Below are 20108 nucleotides of genomic sequence, written 5' to 3'. Positions count from 1 at the left end.
ATGGGTCCAATAAGTGAGACCAGAAACCGCGTACTTTGCTCTGTAAGAGTACTCACTCTAATGAGAAAGTGCAGAGAACGTGGAATATTAAAATATAGACATTTTATATAAACAATCAGTGTCATTCACCTCTGCAGAATGTGATAGGATATGGAGAGGTTCAGACAGAGTCATACGATTCAAAATTCAACATATGGAATACATCTCCCCCGCAAGAGGCATGACTTTGAGAAGTGGATACTTTAGTGATGTGGCATTGGCCAGCAGTTAAGACACTTAGCAGAAGTGACTTAGTGATTCGTCTACCAAAACTAGTAACAATGAAATGTCACCAACCAATCATCAAGGACGATGATACACGAAAGAAGAAGATGACAAAACTACTACTTTCAACTACCTTTTTTCACTGTCAAAAACTACATCAAAACTAGATCAAATCTAAGCTATGATGACTAAAACTAAGACTAAATAAATTCAAAATTTCGTCAACAAATAAAAACTAGACTAAAATGTTACAGAGGGACTAGTGGAGAAGAGTAGAGTAGTTTTCATGTTTGGTTGCAGTGGGTGTTGTGTTTGGTTGCAGTGGGTGTCTATTTTCGGCATGGAACCAAGTGAAAACTAAAACTAGACGGACACAACTGCTTGAGTGAAATGTTAAAATTGCTCATTATACGGAAGAAGATGGCAGTCTGTTAAAGAGATATTTATCAGGGCCCCACAAGGTTCAGGTTGAAGTAATACATTCATGAGCTATTGGACATGTGCAATATTATATGATATGATTCCCTGTGGTCGCCCCTTATTTTTATATTTCAAAGTTTTTATTTGTTTTTTTAGAGTTACTGTATGCATTATGGATGATGTTTTTTTAATGACAACAGACTATGAACGGCCTATGAACTATGAACGGACTAGCAGTTTATGGCATTATGTTGCTCTATCAGTATATTTATTTTTGCTTTGTTGATGCTGCTGTTTGTTTCTGTGGATGCACAAAATGACAATTCACATTCACAAAAACACATACAATTCGTTGTATGTGTCATACAGTGACAAATAAACATCTTGTGCTCTACCCCTTTCTGTGATTCAGTTTACAGTTAAATCCAATCAAAAGTATTTGAAGTTAAAACAAAACACAAAACATTAAAACTGCTGTGCTGTGTGTGATAGCAGAAAGGTTTGAGGGCAAATCAAATGTCTATCTCTTCCATACTGCTGACTAACCAGTTCAAACTAATGGCTAGAAATTGCGAGGATAACTCGAAATGGCAAAGTACAGCAAGCATGTTAATTATATTTTTTGATCTGTGCAAGTGCAACACTGTTACCACCATTTTATTGTTCTGTTATGCTGTTGCTCCCTCACCCCACTATTTCCCTTTTTATTTATACTGCATGTACGGTGTGCATGTTTGTGTGAGCATCCCTGATTATGTTATTCATTCAATGTGTAATCATTTGAAACTCTTATTTTGCACTCTATTGGATCTTATTTGATTTCATATCTCTTTATTTACACAAATCCTGCTCAGTTCATGTGCTGAATGGTAATGTGTCCAGTATACAGCAGATGGCGCCATGGCGTAAGATAATTCTAAGTCTTCTTCAATTTCAATGAGGAGATAAAAACAACCACACAATAACATGCACACAAACAAATGTTTTCCTGGAAACCTGTAAAGCAGTGGTCCAGTGGTCATTGAGGGGTGAAAATATACTGTAAATGTCGACATTATGTCCGGACACAGTATGAATTATACGTCTTAAGTCAGGAAAGTGTACTTTGCAGACTATGGAAATAATATTCCTCTTGTAGGAATATTCTCACTCTCTCTCTCTCTCTCTCTCTCTCTCTCTCTCTCTCTCTCTCTCTCTCTCTCGCTCGGGATAAGCCCATAGAAATAACAGGTTCATATCAGCAGAATATCAAAAGTGCATGATCTCTTAATATACAGTAGTCTGTATGTGCCGATCACCTGGCCTTCCTCTTCCTTTCACATTTTGCAATCTTCATCGCATCCTCTAACTAACATCCTCTTCAACAGGGGGTCCGGGACCCATAGGGGGTCCCCAGAGTTACTACAGGGGGTCCTCCAAATCTTTGAGTGATAGAAAGATTTTTTCTCCTTTTTTATATCAACCACTTGAACCCTAGTGTCCATATTCTGAAAACCAAAAATAGCCAAGTTTAGGTGTAGAGGGGAAAAAAGAGCAGACAAAGTACAGAGTGAAAGGTCAATGTATTAAGTATTGACGGTTTAAAAACCCACATTAACATGAATCCAAAATACACTGATGATTGTGCTGTCAAACTATGAAACTATATGGAATCTATGAACAGGTTGTGGGGGGTCCCTGCTTCATCGCTCTCTTAACTAAGGGGTCCTTGGCCTGAAAACGTTGAAGACCCCTGCTCTAACAGTCAAGACGGTCAAGTGCAACATTTCTTCCTTTACGATTCTTCACTCTCTTGTACCTTCTTCCTCTTGCCACGTATCCTTCTCTTCCCTCTCCCTCTACTCCACCTTCCAGATGGCGATCTTGCCGTCCCGGTGTGCGGAGCCGCTGAGGACGTAGCGGTCCTCTGCACAGCAGAGGGTCTGGATGCTGTCGCTGTGAGCCTGCAGCTCCTTCTGCACGGCATGGCTCTCAGGGTCCACCACCAACACCTGGCTCCTCAGCTGGCCTGGGTCACCCTGGCCGTCCTCACCGCCGCTGGTGGTGGTGGTGGTGCAGGCGCGACAACCCACCCATATCTGACCACAGAAAACAAACAGACATATTGTGGACGGTGGATTGATGAGAAACAGTGGTGGAAAAAGTACTCACATGTTTTACTTAAGTAAACTTAGCAATACTGCAATATAGAAATACTCTGTTAGGGTGCCCTCACACCAAAATACCTATGAAAGTGGAATCCGCGTTCCGCCAATGCATTTCAATGAGAGTGAAGCGGTTTCATGCCAGCAGAGGATTTCGGCAAAAAACGCTCCCTTATCATTGAAATGCATTGGCGGAACGCAGATTCCACTCTCATAGGTATTTTGGTGTGAGGGCACCCTTACAAGTAAAATGTACTTGACTAAGAGTAAAATAAAAATTGCATCAAAATATACTCATTATGCAGAATGTCCCATCTACAAGCTCACAATGGGTTGCATCGCAACGCATTGTGAGCTTTTAGATTGGCTATTTTCAAATGGACTGAATGTACTGTATATAGTTGAAGTGGTTGACGTATGTTTTGTAATAATAATAAATCTACAAAGTAACTAGTAACTAAAGTTTATTGTCATACCTCCAGACAAGGTCCCCCTATGGGATAACCAGCGCCATCTGGCGCTGCAACAGAGTAAAACTCATAAGCTCCCGTACGAGAAATATCATTTGTCGGTAGGGCTGTCAATCACAAACGAGGGCGCCGCCCCCGAGTGTATAAAAGCCCTGCGGGCTATCATAACTTCCTCTTCCGCACCTCTGCTTACCTGCAACTAGAGTGTCGCGAACTCAGCCATATAAGTATATTTTCTGTAAAGTTTAGCCTAAGCGTTGACTAGGAAGTCGGCCACTGGCCTTTATAGATTATTCTCCTGTACGTTTCTACTTCTATTCTTCCTAACAGTTCGGTCTTTTTCTTCACTTTCGCTTTGAGTCTTTACTTCTTCTCTGTACGTTCTGCCACGTGTCTCCCTGCCTTAGCTTAGCTTCGCTTAGCTTCGGTTAGCTCACGATGGCAGCTCGTCGACCTACAGTTAGCAGCCTGCTAGCTAGGGTACCGAAGAAGTGCGGCCTTCCCAGCTGCAAAGGCCTCATCGCCAATGAAGATACTCATCCGTTCTGCATTGTCTGCATGGGGGTAGGACACGCCTTGGCCTCTCTGTCCCCTCCGGCCCCGGCCACGGGGGTGAACTGTGCTGAATGCCTCCAGTACGATGTTCCAGCCCTCGAGGCACGATGTGAGATCGCTGCCGCAGGCTACGGCCTTCACACCACGGTCTCCGCAGGAACCCTCCCAGACACCTCTCCTCGTGTGCCGGACAGCGCTGTACGCCACAGCGCTGCTTCTCGCCACGTGGTTAGGCCTCCAGCGGCCTCGCCCTCAGCTAGCTTCGGTAGCCCCGTTGCTAGCGGGTCTGCGGCCCCTGTTTCCACTGCTGTTTCTCCGACGGGCTCGACTGGTGCCGTGCCCAAGAAGAGAACATGCAAGACCGCCCACGTTGTTTCTCCGCCAGCTGCAACATGGACCGTCCCCCCCAAGGAATTCCACCCTCTAGTCGTCGGTGACATTCCTCTCTCCTTCTCCGTCCCCCAGCTACGGGCTATGCGGCCACCTAGCCCCGTCTCCTGGCATGCTAGCGACGGAGACGAACCGGAGCTAGAGGACTGCGACATGGAGGAGTTGGACACGGAGGGTGAGTACTCGGAGGAGGACGAGTCCTCTTTCCCCTCCGGACAGGGCGGAGGCGCGGCCAGGGTGGTTCCTCATGCTGAGGCTTCCATCTCCGCCGCGTCCTCCCAAGCCCCTTCTGCCTCTCTCCCCCCTTCCATGCCGGCTGGGGCGAGAGGGGCAGCGGCGCAAGACCCAGACTCCATCCCCATGGACGAGCTCTCGGTGCTGGAACGCGCCACCATCCGCTGTGGCCTGGAGCTGCCACTCGGAGACGCGCCACTCGGACCACGGGCTAGGATTCCCCTCCTTGGCCAGGATGTGGATTCCTCTCCCCCGCTTCGGATGGAAAAGCTCCCACTGGTCCCAGGCTTTGCAGAGGCCCTGCATTCAACCTGGACTACACACAAGGACCCCCCCAAGCTCCCCTTCCTGGTCGATTGCCGCGACGCAGAGAAGGCGGGAATCCCCTTGTGCCCTCCCATGGACAAGCTGATGGCCCAGTCCCTGGTAGGGAGCCTCAAGCCTAGCCATGAGCGGACCGGTCCTGGAGGCCGTCCTCCCCTCAATCTGGCCGTGGGTAAGAAGCCTCCTGGGTTTGCCATAGCCTTTGATGACAAGCAGTCTTCAAGGGTGAGGAACTCTTACAGATCGTCCGCGCTGGCAGCCAGGACGATGAACGCCACCCAGCTGCTGCTTTTCTCCACCAGGCGCCTCCTCAGCGAGATGCGGGAGGTGCCTGACGTGTTGGTGGAGGAAATGGACAAGTCGCTGCGCATGCTGATGGACCTGAATGTCCACGCAATCGAGTGGCTTGGACACGGCATGGATTATTGCATCCAGGCGGAACGTGCCAGGTGGCTGGACAAGGTAAAGTGTCCTGGCAGTTCCGGAGAGGAGACCGAGAAGGTCCTGCAAGACCTCCCCGGCCACCCTTCCTCCCTCATGGGCGGTGGACTGGAGCTTCTCCGCCAGGAGGTGGCGGATAAGAAGATCACTCTGGAGCTCCTGGGAGCCACGACGGACCCCCAGGTACCCAGAAAGGAAAAGAGACAGGGACGGAGCAAGGCCCCTGGTCAGGCTGACAGGGGGCGCTCTACCTCCAAACAGGGGAAACAGAACAATCCCCCTAGGACCCCCTCTTCTTCCTCCGCGGGACCCCCTCACACTGCAGCGGGGGCTCAGGCCCGCTCTCAATCCCGCCACCCTCCCAGGCACGGGATACCGGCCAGCTCCCACAAAGCCCGTGGGAAGCCGCCGCGAAAGTGACACTGGACTCTGGCGGGGTCCCCCTGAAATTTCAGGGGACCCCCCCTTGCAAGCGCAGACGTTTGGACAATACGAACAATTTTTCTTATGCCAAGAAATCAATGTTTATTCCTCCTCTGTGCTCTCCTCCAGTGCCTGTAATAAAAAGTGTGTTGATAAAACAATGCCTGTTTATTTCAAACCCACCTGCTTTACTACAGACGACCCCATTTTGCATGAATTTAACCAGTGTAGAGAAGTCCAGGCTGGAATTTCTTTCCACTCAGAAAATATCGCTTCCTCCAGTCATGCAGACAGGTTACAAGCAGAATATTTCTCTTTGCAAAATGTTCCCAGACAAGCTAATTCCTATTCACAGTGGTATGGTCTCACTAGTGTGCAATACCCCTCTGTCTCCACCGAGCGGCACTGTTATGCCGACTCTAGTTCAGGACAGGAGTTTGGTCTTAGCGTCAGGGAAGAAGCCAACACATATCACCCAGGGTCGGCCTCGTCTTCCCGCAAGGAAGCATATAAAGGCCTTAGCACAGGTTATAAACGTAAATACAATTCCCCGAGCCGGGGATTATGTTACTTATGCGATGAACCCTGTCCCCCGGGCTCCACGTTGTGTGTCGCATGTATTATTAACAAGCGAGGCTTCTTGGAGGTCACGTGTTCGTCTCCCACCGGATACGGAAATAAGCGTACCGGAAACGGAAACGCTCTTTCCGCCGGTGACTCCGCGCCTTCCGGCCCGGCGTCTAGCGGATACGGATACGTGCCCGGATACGGAACCTTTCCCTCCCGGCCCAGTAGTTCCGCTCAGGCGGTACAACCCCAAGGCTTCTCCGTTGCTCAGCAACACGTTAGCACAGTGTGCAGAGCAATGGAAACGTTGCAATCCGAATCACTGGGTGTTTCGGACGGTGACACGGGGTTACAGACTACAGTTCGCGAAAAAACCCTCCCTATCCAGCAAGGTTATTTATACTCGAGCCCGCGGCTTGAAGGCCGATGCCTTGAGGGAGGAGATAAGCTCACTATTGCGCAAGGGCGCTATAGTGGAGTTATCACGCGACCAGAGCCGTTTAGGCTTCTGGAGCCGTTATTTTCTGGTTCAGAAAAAAGGAGGGGGGCTGCGTCCGATTATGGACTTACGTGCTCTGAACAAGCACTTGAAAAAGTTCAAATTCAGGATGCTGACGTCAGAGTCACTGATGAAATCAGTGAGACAGGGGGATTTCCACTGTTCAGTGGATCTGAAGGACGCTTATCAGCACATCCTCATTTATCCCCCACACAGGAAGTTCCTGCGGTTCGCCTTCGAGGGGCGCCTGTACGAGTACACGGTCCTCCCTTTCGGTCTTTCTCTGAGCCCTCGGGTTTTCGTGAAAGTGACCGAGGCAGCCATTGCTCCACTGAGGCATCAGGGAGTCAGGCTGGCGAACTACATAGACGATTGGATGATTTCCGCCGCCTCCTGCTCAGAAGCGGCGCGCCATACCAATCTGGTGTTGTCACACCTGAAGGCCTTGGGTTTCAACGTCAACTTTGGCAAAAGCATGTTGTTACCCTCCCAGCAGATTTCCTTTATAGGAATATCTCTGGACTCGGCCACCATGTCCGCTCGCCTCTCCCCGGAGAGGGTGGACAGGTTTCTGACTTGTCTCGGCTCCTTCCGACTGAACCAGGTGGTCAGGTACAAGGAGTGCATGAAGTTGACTGGGCTGATGGCTTCAGCAGTGCAACTTCTGCGTCTGGGCAGGTTTCATATGAGACCTTTCCAGCGGTGGTCACTGGCGCTCAGGATTCCTTCCCTGCAAGGGTACAGGAAGGTGACAGTCAGCCAGGTCTGCATGGACGCTCTGGTCCCATGGAGGGACCAGGCGTTGTTGACAAGTGGGGTCTCCATGGGCGAAGTGGTGTCACGCAAGGTGATCACCACAGACACCAGCCGCTCAGGGTGGGGCGCCACCCACGAGGGGCGCTCAGCCAGGGGTCTTTGGACCCAGGCCATGTTGGAGTACCACATCAACTATCTGGAGTTAATGGCGATCTACTTGGCGCTCAAGCATTTCGAACCATTTCTCCGGGGTTGCCATGTCCTGGTCAGGACGGACAACACGGCGGCCCTGTATTATCTCAACAAACAGGGCGGCCTCTCCTCGCGTACGCTGGATCAGCTGGCGCGCGAGATGACCCTCTGGTGCTTGCCTCGGTTGAGGTCCATCAGAGCCTCCCATGTCCCGGGCCTTCAGAACGGCGGCGCCGATCTGTTGTCCAGGGGGGAGCCTCGTTACGAGGATTGGTCTCTCCACCCTGCGGTGGTGAGGCAGATTTTCTCCAGGTTCGGTCGACCGCGAGTCGATCTCTTTGCCTCCCAGGAGAACGCGAAGTGTCCCCTTTACTTTTCAGTGAGGGGACCTTCTCCTCTGGGGATGGACGCGTTTGCTTACGAATGGCCACAAGGTCTTCTCTACGCGTTTCCACCCCTGGAACTGATTCTTCCCACTCTGGAGAGGATCAGATGTTCCAACCAGGAGGTTCTTCTGGTGACACCATCCAGGGGAGTGTGGAGGTCTCTGATCACCCCACTGCTCTCTCGACCCCCTTGGCGGCTTCCCTTGCTCAGGGATCTGCTGCGCCAGGCAGGGGACGAGATCTTCCATCCAGACCCACGGGGCCTAGACCTGTGGGTTTGGCCCGTGAGAGGGAGAACCTGCTTGCAGCAGGCTTCTCACCGATGGTTGTAGCCACTATTCAGAGTGCTAGAGCCCCCTCTACTAGGGCTGTGTATGATGGAAGGTGGAATGCCTTTTTGGACTGGTGTGAGCTACAGGAGCCACCTGTGGTGGCTCATATAGCTTCGGCCCAGAGGGTGTTAGATTTCCTGCAGGACCGCCTGGACCTTGGTCTGGCGTTCTCTACACTGAGGGGTTATTTAGCGGCTATTGATGCCTGCCACCTGGGGGTGGCAGGTAAAGGCCTTTCTAAAATCCCTGAGGTGGTCCAGTTCATGCATGGTGTGGACCATTTGAGACCTGTGACCAGAGCCTTGTTTCCTGTTTGGGATCTACAAGTGGTTCTTGAGGGCCTTTGCAAGGCACCCTTTGAACCGATTGGGAGGACCTCTTTGAAACATTTAAGTTTCAAAACAGCTCTTTTGCTTGCCTTGTCTACGGCTAAGCGTGTGAGCGACCTTCGTGCGCTCTCTGTGAGCCCTGATTGTATGAGGTTTCTCAATAATGACTCCAAGGTTCTTCTAAAACCTCATTTGAGTTTTATTCCTAAGAACCGGGTGGTCCCGAAGGAACCTGTTGTTTTGACGGCTTTCCATCCTCCTCTGTTTGCATCAGAGGAGGATAGGCGTCTTCATTGTCTTTGTCCAGTCAGGGCCCTGAAGGCCTACTGTGATAGGACGGTGGACAGCAGGTCTACTTCTCAGCTTTTCGTGGTCATGAATGCCCGTCAACGGAAAGCGGTGTCCAAGCCCACTCTGTCGAGATGGCTTGTGGATGCTATTAGGTTGGCTTACACCCGGTCTGGGGCTGAAGTGCCGGAAGCACTTAAGGCCCACAGTACTAGGGGTGTGTCTACCTCTTGGGTTTTGTCCAAAGGTGTCTCCATTGAGGAGATTTGTGCAGCGGCGAATTGGTCTTCGCCGTCCACCTTTGCGACCTACTATCACCTGGACGTTGCGCCTTCTGCTATGGCGCATACGGTTCTGGGTGCTGCTGCCCTTCCTACTATGTAGTGGGGCGGCTCTCTCCCCTTCCTGAGATAGCATGCTGCTGTCTCTAGGATACGTGGGGGGACCCTGAGTTTTTCCCTTATATTATTGCAATTTTATAAGGTGGACCTGTGTCTGCCCTTAGTGCATAAGGCAGGCCTCGGTCTGTCAGGGTCTTTTTCTGTCTGAACACGCCCAGGCCCTGTGGGTCTGGGTCGGATCAGTCCTGAAAGGGGTCACGTCGGTTGACAGGACCTCCTTTCCGGGTGTGGTCGGTGTGCACGACAGTCTTGTCGGTTCATGACTTCTCGGGGAGTATATGAGTCCCATAGGGGGACCTTGTCTGGAGGTATGACAATAAACGTATAGGTTCCGAACGGAACCATGTTTATTTAATACCGGAGGACAAGGTCCCCCGAATAAAGCCCCTCGGTTCGCTAGTTGCGGGCGCAGAGGTGCGGCTTTAGAGGAAGTTATGATAGCCCGCAGGGCTTTTATACACTCGGGGGCGGCGCCCTCGTTTGTGATTGACAGCCCTACCGACAAATGATATTTCTCGTACGGGAGCTTATGAGTTTTACTCTGTTGCAGCGCCAGATGGCGCTGGTTATCCCATAGGGGGACCTTGTCCTCCGGTATTAAATAAACATGGTTCCGTTCGGAACCTATACGTTTTTAAATAATGTTGCGATGGCTTAATTTCCTGTTTTCCTGTGGGACAGGGTTGTTTTTTACACTAGATGGATCAATTGCTAAAAAAAAAAAAAAAACAGAAATAAAAAAAAACAGTTGGCAGTGTGATCCAACCCCAAAGATCTGTGGAAGTACATGATTGGCAATGTGATTGAATTAAATCCGCGGTTCCCAAACTTGGATCAGAGCTTCCTTGAAAATCTTCCCAAGTGTCCATCCATCGATAGATAGCCCATAGGACAATGAATAAAAAGTCTGTGCACAAATAGAGCCCTGCAGTTTGCTGCAGGGCTCTATTGTATGTTGGTATTGTGTTGCTGTACCTGATCCTTGACCCTGATCATACAGGTGACCCCAGTAGTGCCTGACAGGGAGATCCTCTCACAGGGAAGGCTGCTGTCTTTAGTGTTCCACATGCACAGCTCCCCCGAGTCTGCACAGCCTGTCCACAACTGGCCTTGCTGGAACACATGCATGCAGGCACGCACACACACGCACGCAGGCACGCATGCACGCACACATGCACGCATAAGAAATCTCATCCACATTAGCTCAACAAGCCCACACACCACAGAATTGATGTGGTGGAGAGATTACTTTCTTGTGTTACTGTTGTTCTATGTGAGCGGTTGTATCCCCAAACATACTCAGTCTCTCCATTTGTAGTAATTTGCCTGGATATTGATAAAGAATATAAGTAGCAGCCACTAGACCATTCCTGCCAATAACCCTAACCCTTTGGTACAGTAGGTAAAACCATCATCACCATACTGACTGTTGTTAACATGTGACTCACAGCCTGATCACCGAACCCTTAGTTCTCCAAGAACTAAACAGTTAAATTGAAGTTATTGCCTCAGTGGATTGACTGGCTAAATGAAACACTGACTGACTACCTGCTCAACTGACTGGCATTCTAGGGCTCTATTTTGATTGTCTTACCAGCTTGTCTTACCAGTACCAGCTCTTATGGCTTAACTTAAAGGCCTGTCCATACTGTCTCCGACCACCAAACCTTTCGTCTGAGAGTTCCGACTTTCAGACGTGCCGCTTTCCAAACTCTAATTTGGGGTAATGCTTTTCAGAGGATGCGAGTGACGTCACTTTGTAGTTGAACCGGACCTTTCCGATGAAAGGTTTGGTGGTCGGAGACAGTATGGACAGGCCTTTAAGTTAAGTTATTTGAGTATACAAAAAAGTACAAATTACAAAGTACATTTTATTAGTTCATTATATATTTTTGTAAGCTTTCGTCCCAACTAAGAGTCCTTTCCTGGAAATGTTAACATGTATTTATTGAATGTAGCGTATAATGAAAGTCAAAAATTAAGTACAGTATAAGTAAATGAACTTAGTTACTGTCTCAAACTCACCTCCAGCATAATGATGAAGCTACTGAAGCATTTAGACTCGCTCTCCAGGTCATCAGGAGGAACCACCTTCCTCTGGACTGTCCCATTCTTCTTCAGCTCCACAATGCTGTCACCACAACCTGCACATCCACAACATTACACCCATTTCTATCCAACTAATCATTCTCGTTAATGTCTATTTCAGTGGTTTTCAACCCTTTTCATATCAAGGTCCATTATTAATTTTCGGCATTTGAGCCATTTGATGACATTTAGCCTCTCAGACCAAGAACGTCGAATATTTTGTTATCGTTGGATAAGATATTGTCCACAATTCCATGCTGTATTGATGTGGGATGGGAGAGATAAACATGCAAGAACGTTGATAAAAAAAATCTATATTCTCTATTTGTGTAGACTTCATATGAATTGAGTAATAATCTTGAGATCGTTAAATGAAACCAAAAGGACCCGGAAGGTTAACGCTCTCTGTTAAAGATCTATAATGGTCCATTTTGTTACCAACACTTGGAATCCCCTCAAGGACCACTGGTGGTCTGCGGACCACTGGTTGAAAACCACTGGTCTATTTGAAAAAGAAAGGGTGTGTTTGTTTACGTACAGCACCACAGTGTGCCTTCGTGGATCTGTATGGACGAGAGGTGGTCGCATTTGACCTGGAACTGACGCTTGACTTTGAGTCCGGAGGAATCCCACTGCAGGATGGTCCCGTCAGAGCTGCAGGAGTATGGCTGCTGGCTGCAGGGAGAGAGACACACACACACAACTTTACCAGTGGTCATCAACATGTCCGTACACGGACATTATGTGTCCGTGCTCCGTGGCCAGGGGTGTCAGACCAAATTCTGGGCCCTGGCTACAAGGATTCACTGCGGGTCTCCCATGGATGTTCATGTGCTTTAACTATTGAAAAATAGCAGATATACAAGCTCACAGCGCGGCACCGAGTGCCGCGCTGCGAGCTTGTATATCTGCTATTGCTATCTGCTATCTGCTACTGAAAAATCCTGAAAATGTGTGCAAGTCTTTGAATATTTTTGACCCGATTCTATAAATGTATTCTAAATCCTGTCAGTGGTGCTCAAACCTTTTCATGTGAAGTACCCCCAAAATGATATGTATTTGGCCATGGACCGCCATCTCAAAATATTTAGTTCCAGGGAACCCCAGAAGCAAACTTTAGTTACAAATGTTCGCTTAAAAAATACATATATTCAAAGATTTGCAAACATTTTCACGACTTCTACAGTGAGTGACATTGTAGATCTACAGTGACATTGTATCTGCTATTTTCCAATAGCTAAAGTATACAATAATTAAGGCCCCTCCATCTTGGGCCTAGTAACTCAGTCCCACTCCCCCCCCCCCCCCCCTTGTGATGCCCCTGTCCGTGGCAAAGACTTGGCCTCGTCCGTGACACATTCTATAGTTATAGACACACAGACAGCCCCAGTTAGGGCCCAGGCCTTCATTTCCAGGCCTGTTGAGAACTCTATTGTTTCATACCCATTCTGCTGGTCTCTGGTGTCCAGGGTGAAGCCGGTCACTTCGTGCCTGTGTTCAGTCAGCTGCTTGTTGCAGGACATGCTGCGAGTGTCAATGATGTAGATGACAGAGTCCTGAGAGCCCACCCACACCTGATCCTGGTTCAGTCCCAGCATGCAATTCTACAGGAGAGAGAAGTTAGCATAAGTACTATTGTAGTGATAGTATCTTTATTTATATATTTACTGTACAATATCTGTTTATTCATTTTTTTTAAATATATTATTATATATTGTTTTTGTTTTCCAAAACTCAAAAGCAAAGCCCTGCATTTTCTGCTTGTTCGGGTTTCAACACCCAGCATTGGCTGGGTTATTGCTTGGGTGAAATTGGCGCTCTCTCCCTCCCTCCCTCCCTACTAGAGTTCTCAAATCTCTCTCTCGCTCTCTCTCTCTCTCTGTCTCTCTCTTGATAATTGAGCTCTTGGGGATGCAGTGATGCCTTCTGATTCATATGAAGGTCAGAAATGCAGTGAAGATGATCTATGTCTAGTTTGTCTACAGTTTTAAGAGTTCCACAGCTCTGTTCGTACCAGCTGAGAAGCTCCGACCTGGATGCAGTCTTGCAGCATGGACCAGCTGGCTGCATCAAACACCACCACCCTGCCTCCACCCAGCGCCACCCACAGCTTAGGGTTCCCATCGCCCTCCGAATCACTGCAGGTCAACTGCCCTGGGGAGGGAAGACGAGAGAGAGAGAGAGAGAGAGAGAGAGAGAGAGAGAGAGAGAGAGAGAGAGAGAGAGAGAGAGAGAGAGAAAAGAGAGAGAGAGAGAGTGATGAGAGAGAGAGAGTGATGAGAGGGAGGGAATGAGTCTAAAGTGTGCATGCATTCATGAACTCCAGCAGGTGGAGCTAGAGACAGAGTCAAGCTGCTTAGTGCAGTGACAACCATAGAGATAGAAAGGTAAAAGACAGACTGTGATTGGCCAGTAGTCACTTTGAGTGCCTTCACACTTCTGCACTTCCGCCTATCCTTTCTTACAAGTCACTAAATGAACAAGTGACTGTCAAAATAGAGGCAGAAATTGTGAAAATAGCAGATCTACATGCTCACAAGGCCTCGCAACGCAAGGCGTTGTGAGCATGTAGATCTGCTATTTTCACAATAGAACCGTGTTAAAGTGATCCCTGACTAATCTGACAAATATGCCTTAATACATTATAATTGTCCTCTATAACTACAATGTAAAATTAAAAACACCTTCAATATTTTATTTCTTCAAGAAATAGCTAATCTTTCACTCAACAGGAGAAATGCCTGTCGCAAGTTGATGATGTCATAAATGTCATGTGTGATCTAACCCTATGGAATTTATGGCATGCATGTGCAAAAAACACATTTTAAATATTGAGTTGATGCTCATATTAACCATATGAAGTATTAAGTTTGTTTTTATTTGCACATGCATGCCATAAATTCCATAGGGTTAGATCACACATGACATTTATGACATCATCAACTTGCGACAGGCATTTCCCCTGTTGAGTGAAAGATTAGCTATTTCTAGAAGAAATAAAATAATTAAGGTGTTTTTAATTTTACATTGTAGTTATAGAGGACAATTATAATGTATTAAGGCATATTTGTCGTATTAGTCAGGGATCACTTTAAACAAAATGTAATGCCTCAATCTTACAACTCCTCGTGTGCTCGCCAGGGTGGGGGTTAAAATATGATTGTTTTGGGGGTCGCAACCTGAAAAGGTTGAGAACCACTGCCCTACAGTAGGCTACCAGGAAGTGTCACCAAATCCACGCAACTGGAACAAAACCATTTCACTCAAGCCAGGTAACGTGTAATTAGTGTGGTTGCTATAGGACGGTTGTTCTATGTCCGAGAACCTTTATGCCAGCTAAAGTAAACCCGTTTTTTGTTAACCTTTTAACTGAAGTTATCTGGGTTGTAAGGCCAGATACTTTATCTTGGACAATATAATGTCCAATCAGACAGGATTGGTCATGCTTCACTCGACATCACAATATATAATTTAAATGGTAAAGACGGAATTCATTTCCCAGTAGACTCGTGTCAGTGCAACCACACTTGCTGTTTAAGTAGGTAGATTAATTAAGCTCTTGTTAATTCCTTTCCAGTGGTTAAATAATTATTATAAAACCCACAGACAGATGTAACCAATAACCTGCGGTATTTGGGTTATGTTGGGTATTTGGGCAACCCCCACCCCCCTACTCAAAAGGAAAGCATCTTCCGATGGCCATGGTGTCACCACCATAATATGGCTGTGTTGTGTACAGACAGACAGACAGGATAATAACTGTCTTGTGAGAGACTGACTGTTAAATAATTTTAACAGTCAGTCTCTCACAAGACAGTTATTATCCTGCCTGTCTGTACACAACACAACAAGGTTTTGACTGGAGCATCTGGTGCTGTATGGTGCTGCACTCTCTGAATGCATGCAGTATGCACACACAATCACATACTGTACAGTATAAACACACACCTTAAACACACTTACAGTATGCAAATACTTGCACTAAGTATAAATACACTCACATGCAGTATAAACAATGACAGAGTAAGCAAACATGTACGGTATCGGTATACCGTGTTTTGTACAACTGTACATCAGGGATCTCCATATATGGGCATACAAGGGACAAGGGCGGAATGTGATGTCACAATGTGATGTCACGGATATCCAGGGTTTGATCTTTGATGAGGTGATGTCACAACGATGGGATTTCACAATGTCAACAATGTGACAACAGCTATATAGACTATAGACATTGAGGCGTTACGGGCAAGATACGGATCTACGGACAAGATGTGACGGTTTTCATAGTTAACTGAGACCTACGGTCGCAACAAACTTGCATATACCGTAGTATAAACACACGCACGCACGCACGCACGCACGCACGCACGCACGCACGCACACACACACACCGTATTCAGCATGTAAAGGAATAAACCCTCATTTAAACAGTCGAGCTGACTGAGAACATAATGTTCTATAATACTGCCAACATCCAAAGCCCAGAGGGAAGCAAATAGTAAACATGAGTGAATACTCATTATTATTTAGAGACTGATGCAGGTTTTGCCCAAAGGTTTGTCACACCACTGAATGTAGTTTTCTGGGAAACTCGAATTGAGTTGTTGGGGATTAAGAGTCTACTAGAGTTCTCAAATTTTGTTTGAAACCGACCCTACCCGACCCGTTCCAACGTTTTCGGGCAGGGCCAGGCCGGGCCTGAAATGTTTGCTAATTAGTTCCAGTTAGGGCCCAGTTAGAGTCGTTGAGAACTCTAGTGTCTACCTCAAGGGAACCTCTGCATTAGATACACAGTTAGTAAGGCCAAGATTCCAACTAGCAACATTCACATACTCCAAAGATTATAGTTTACGAAACAGAAACAGACGACAGTGTCACAAAATGTGCATGCAAACATTCACAGACAGAGAGAGAGACAGGCTGGTTGGCTGGCTGGCATTCTGGCTGGTTGTCTTTCTGGCTGACTAGCTGGCTGGCTGGCTCCTCTATGAGACGAATGCTAAACACAACAATTACAGACCAGCCAGAGCCAGCTACTGCATAATGACACACCATCTTGTGACGGTAACACGGAGACAACATGCAGACGTCCACACAATGAATCACAGGCAGAGAATGATCCCTGTGGCACTACATGCAAGGAGCACGACTAAAGAGAACTGTGACTGATTATTACACAGAAACTCCTGATGGCACTACATTGTAAAGGATTTCTCTGCTCAAAATGTAATTACATGATGGAGGGCGCATATCCTGTGCTTAATATATCAGTAAATCAGGAATGTGGAACTAATGATTGTTACTAGCAAGTATAGTTTGTTAGTCAAAAATATGCATTTAAATTGTCATGGGTTACACTAATTCACTTAAAGGACAACTTTTGTTTTTTACAACAAGGGTTCATATTTTAGTTTGTAATATAGAAAAGAAAAAGTGAGTGTTAAAATGTTTTCATTTACTTCATTCTATCGTTTTAGAACGTTTAGCGTGATTAAACGTGGGGCATGCATACACATGGGGGCATGTGTACAAGTGGCTAAATATGTATTTTTAGACAAAATAAGCCTGCAATTTTTTATTGCTATTTACAGTAACCCCAAAAGTCACATCTGTCCATGAAAGAGTGCAGTGCATTTTGGGTAATGTGCTTATTCTGTGTAAAAATACATATTTAGCCACTTGTACGCATGCCCTCAGCCACTGAAATCTAAATAATTCAAATCTCTAAAACGATAGAAAGGAGTAAATGAAAACATTTTAACTCTCATCTTTTATATTCTTTAATTACAATCTAAAATATGAACCCTTGTTGTAAAAAAACGAAGTTGTCCTTTAACATGGACCCAGTTAAAAGAAGCCACCTGTGTCCGTTTTAGTAACACCAATGACATTATCACACCAATAAGTTTGCTACCAGCAGTCTAGTGAGTAATTTATAGATACAGTATGGAATTATATTCAAGAGAATTATATTTTTGGAAGTCAACAAGCCTTTGTAAAGATCAATCTAGCAGCCATTTTTAACAGAGATGATTGAACAGTGGTTTTATCATGCAGATGACAGAAAATCCTTTTAAAACGTTAAGATTTTAGTGCAGGATCATTTGAAATTCACACACTATAATTTATGAAGATCTCTGGACTGGGTGAACACCTGCGGTCAACCTCCTAAAGCATACATGGGCAACTGGCGGCCCGGGGGCCACATGCAGCCACCACCTTCACTTAATACAGGTAATATTGGAATACTGATATATTATTGATTTCAGCTATTATAATTCCAAACATCAGCTTAATAACTAGTATTACAATTCTATTGTCTTTTGTTTTTAAGTTCATTTGTATTTAAGGTAACATAATAAGTATAACTAAATGCATTTCAAATTAAGTACAAATGTACATTTTCAAGATTTTAATGAGCTTTGAGCTTACAGATTATAGTAGCAATTATAGCTACTTTTGTGTTAAGTAGGGCATTCAATTAAGATACAGTAAGAGGTTTCTGACCGACAGCAAAGTATATGCATTGTGGTTGTGGCCCTCTGCAGTGAGTGTGGAAATATAGTGGCCCTCTCCATCATCAAAGTTGCTCACCCCTGACCTAAAGTATGTTCATTCTCACCATCCTTTCAGCTACAACGTAGCGTGCCACACAGGCCTGGATCTTTATAATATAAACGACGTACTGCATGAATATATCTTTCTGTAATGATGTACATTGTATTTAAAGTTGTACAGAAGGGGATGCAATCTTACCCGGTGTGTAGAGCAGCACGTGTACAGTCTGAGGCTCAGCAACGTACAAGGAGGGGTTGATCTTGTGTTTCAGAGTCTCTGAGGTGGTCTCAGGCACCATCATGGGCCCTGGTCATCCCCAAGCCCCCCCGCAACACACACAGTATGTAAGAATGAATTATAATGTTCTAGAGCAGGGGTCTTCAACGTTTTCAGGCCAAGGAAGGACCCCTTAGTTGAGAGAGAGATGAAGCAGGGACCCCCACAACCTTTTCATAGATTCCATATAGTTTCATCGTTTGACAGCACAATCAGTGTATTTTGGATTCATGTCAATTTGTGCCTTCAGATATTTAACCACTTGAGCCGTCATTACCTAATAAACCTGACCTTTTTCTCTGTACTTAGTCTGCTCTTTTTCCCCTCTACACCAAACCTCTTTGCCGAAAATAGCCGATCTGCAAGCTCACAACGCCTCGCAGCGTGAGGCGTTGTGAGTTTGTAGATCTGCTATTTTTGGCTACAGTTCTCAGTATATGGACACTAGGGTTCAAGTTGTTAATATAAAAAGGATTGGAAGATTTGGAGGACCCCCTGTAGTAACTCTGAGGACACCCTAGTGGTCCCGTACCCCCTGTTGAAGACCCCTGTTCTAGAGGTTAACAGAATATACCTGAATTCACAGAAACAGAAATGATTCACAAATACCTTCATGTTGGATCAAAGAATCAAAGTAGGCTAGTTTGGAGGCAGCATAGATGGAGCGCTGGCTCTGCAGACAGCCCACCACAGTATCCATCAACAGGACATTTGTCAGAGCCTGGGCCATGTACTGAGGATCCTAGTAGACACAGAGAGACAGCTACAATATGTACACACAGCTCCATTGAACAGGATATCAGTCAGAATTAATATTCAATGCAGTGTTTTCAGTTCTAGAATTAGTGATACTGTAAACCTTCACTTTGCCAACTGACAGGCCTCCAGAGGAATAAACAGTATAACGAGAGACATCCCTACGTGAGTACCTTGTGTTGGTCGGCCATCTTGCGTCCGGCCCACATCTCTTTAACTACCAGATTCCAGAGTTCTGTCTCTGTCTTCAGGTTGGCCTCAAATATCTCACCCCTGCTGGAGGTACGGATACGAAGGGAGGGGATGCGAAGGAGGAAGGAGGGAGCTGAAGCTATCCTCACCTCCTGGAAGAGCGTAAAGGGAGGTTTTAGAAAGAGAGGGAGACGGAGAGATAGTGACTTGGCTTGTTATGCTAGAGAAGCACCGAACCCAGTCACCCAAAATGTGAGATGACCTGTGATGTCTTGCTGTACTTTTTATTTCCGTTTTATCTATTAGTTTGCTCATTAAGGTCCACAGAATGAGCGGCCTGCTCTGCCGGAAACATCGGGAAAAGAAGTTATGGCCATTTTGTATATTCACTGTCCCATTGACTCCACTATACAGTAAAATAAAAATATATATATTAAAAAAAATCAGCTTTAAGTAGCATGCGAGGGGTCAAACTAATGACCAAAGTAATAGATAAAACAGAAATAAAAAGTACAGCAAGACATCACAGGTTCAACCCTATTCCTTGAGCCTTTGGGCCTGTGGGTCCCTGACTAAGTACACTGTAGTATGTTCATGTATTTTCTTTCCCCACAATCCAATCCAACTTTATTTATAGAGGGTATGCGTGTGACATACCCGGAAGTTATGGCAGGAATGCCTACTGAATGGCAAAAAACTACTTTCTGGCCTTGACAGCCCATACAGAAAAGTCCTGTCTAATTTCATTAAACAATGATAAACTCACTTTGCCATCACTTTGCCACTCGATTTGCCATTCACTTTATGTATGCACATTTAG

General features: G+C 46.3%; 1 protein-coding gene across 3 annotated transcripts in view; it reads right to left on the bottom strand.

Annotated features, from left to right (window-relative positions):
• Positions 1-1564: 1564 nt before the first annotated feature.
• LOC308301197 (DENN domain-containing protein 3-like) overlaps positions 1565-20108 on the bottom strand; it is a 57943-nt gene continuing 39399 nt past the window's right edge. For all 3 annotated transcript variants that reach the window (XM_080745092.1, XM_080745094.1, XM_080745093.1), the window contains 9 exons: positions 19270-19440; positions 18950-19082; positions 18263-18370; positions 13518-13657; positions 12947-13107; positions 12042-12178; positions 11441-11559; positions 10391-10528; positions 1565-2762 (listed from right to left, as the gene is read on the bottom strand). In XM_080745092.1, the coding sequence (XP_080601218.1) occupies positions 2523-2762; positions 10391-10528; positions 11441-11559; positions 12042-12178; positions 12947-13107; positions 13518-13657; positions 18263-18370; positions 18950-19082; positions 19270-19440 (1347 nt within the window). In that variant the 3' untranslated portion in view covers positions 1565-2522. The remainder of the gene's footprint in view (positions 2763-10390; positions 10529-11440; positions 11560-12041; positions 12179-12946; positions 13108-13517; positions 13658-18262; positions 18371-18949; positions 19083-19269; positions 19441-20108) is intronic.

Source organism: Nannobrachium achirus (assembly GCF_963921795.1).
Source record: "Nannobrachium achirus genome assembly, chromosome: 2".
Taxonomy (NCBI): domain Eukaryota; kingdom Metazoa; phylum Chordata; class Actinopteri; order Myctophiformes; family Myctophidae; genus Nannobrachium; species Nannobrachium achirus.
Note: the sequence above shows the minus strand (reverse complement) of the source record. Positions and strands in the feature narration are given on the sequence as shown.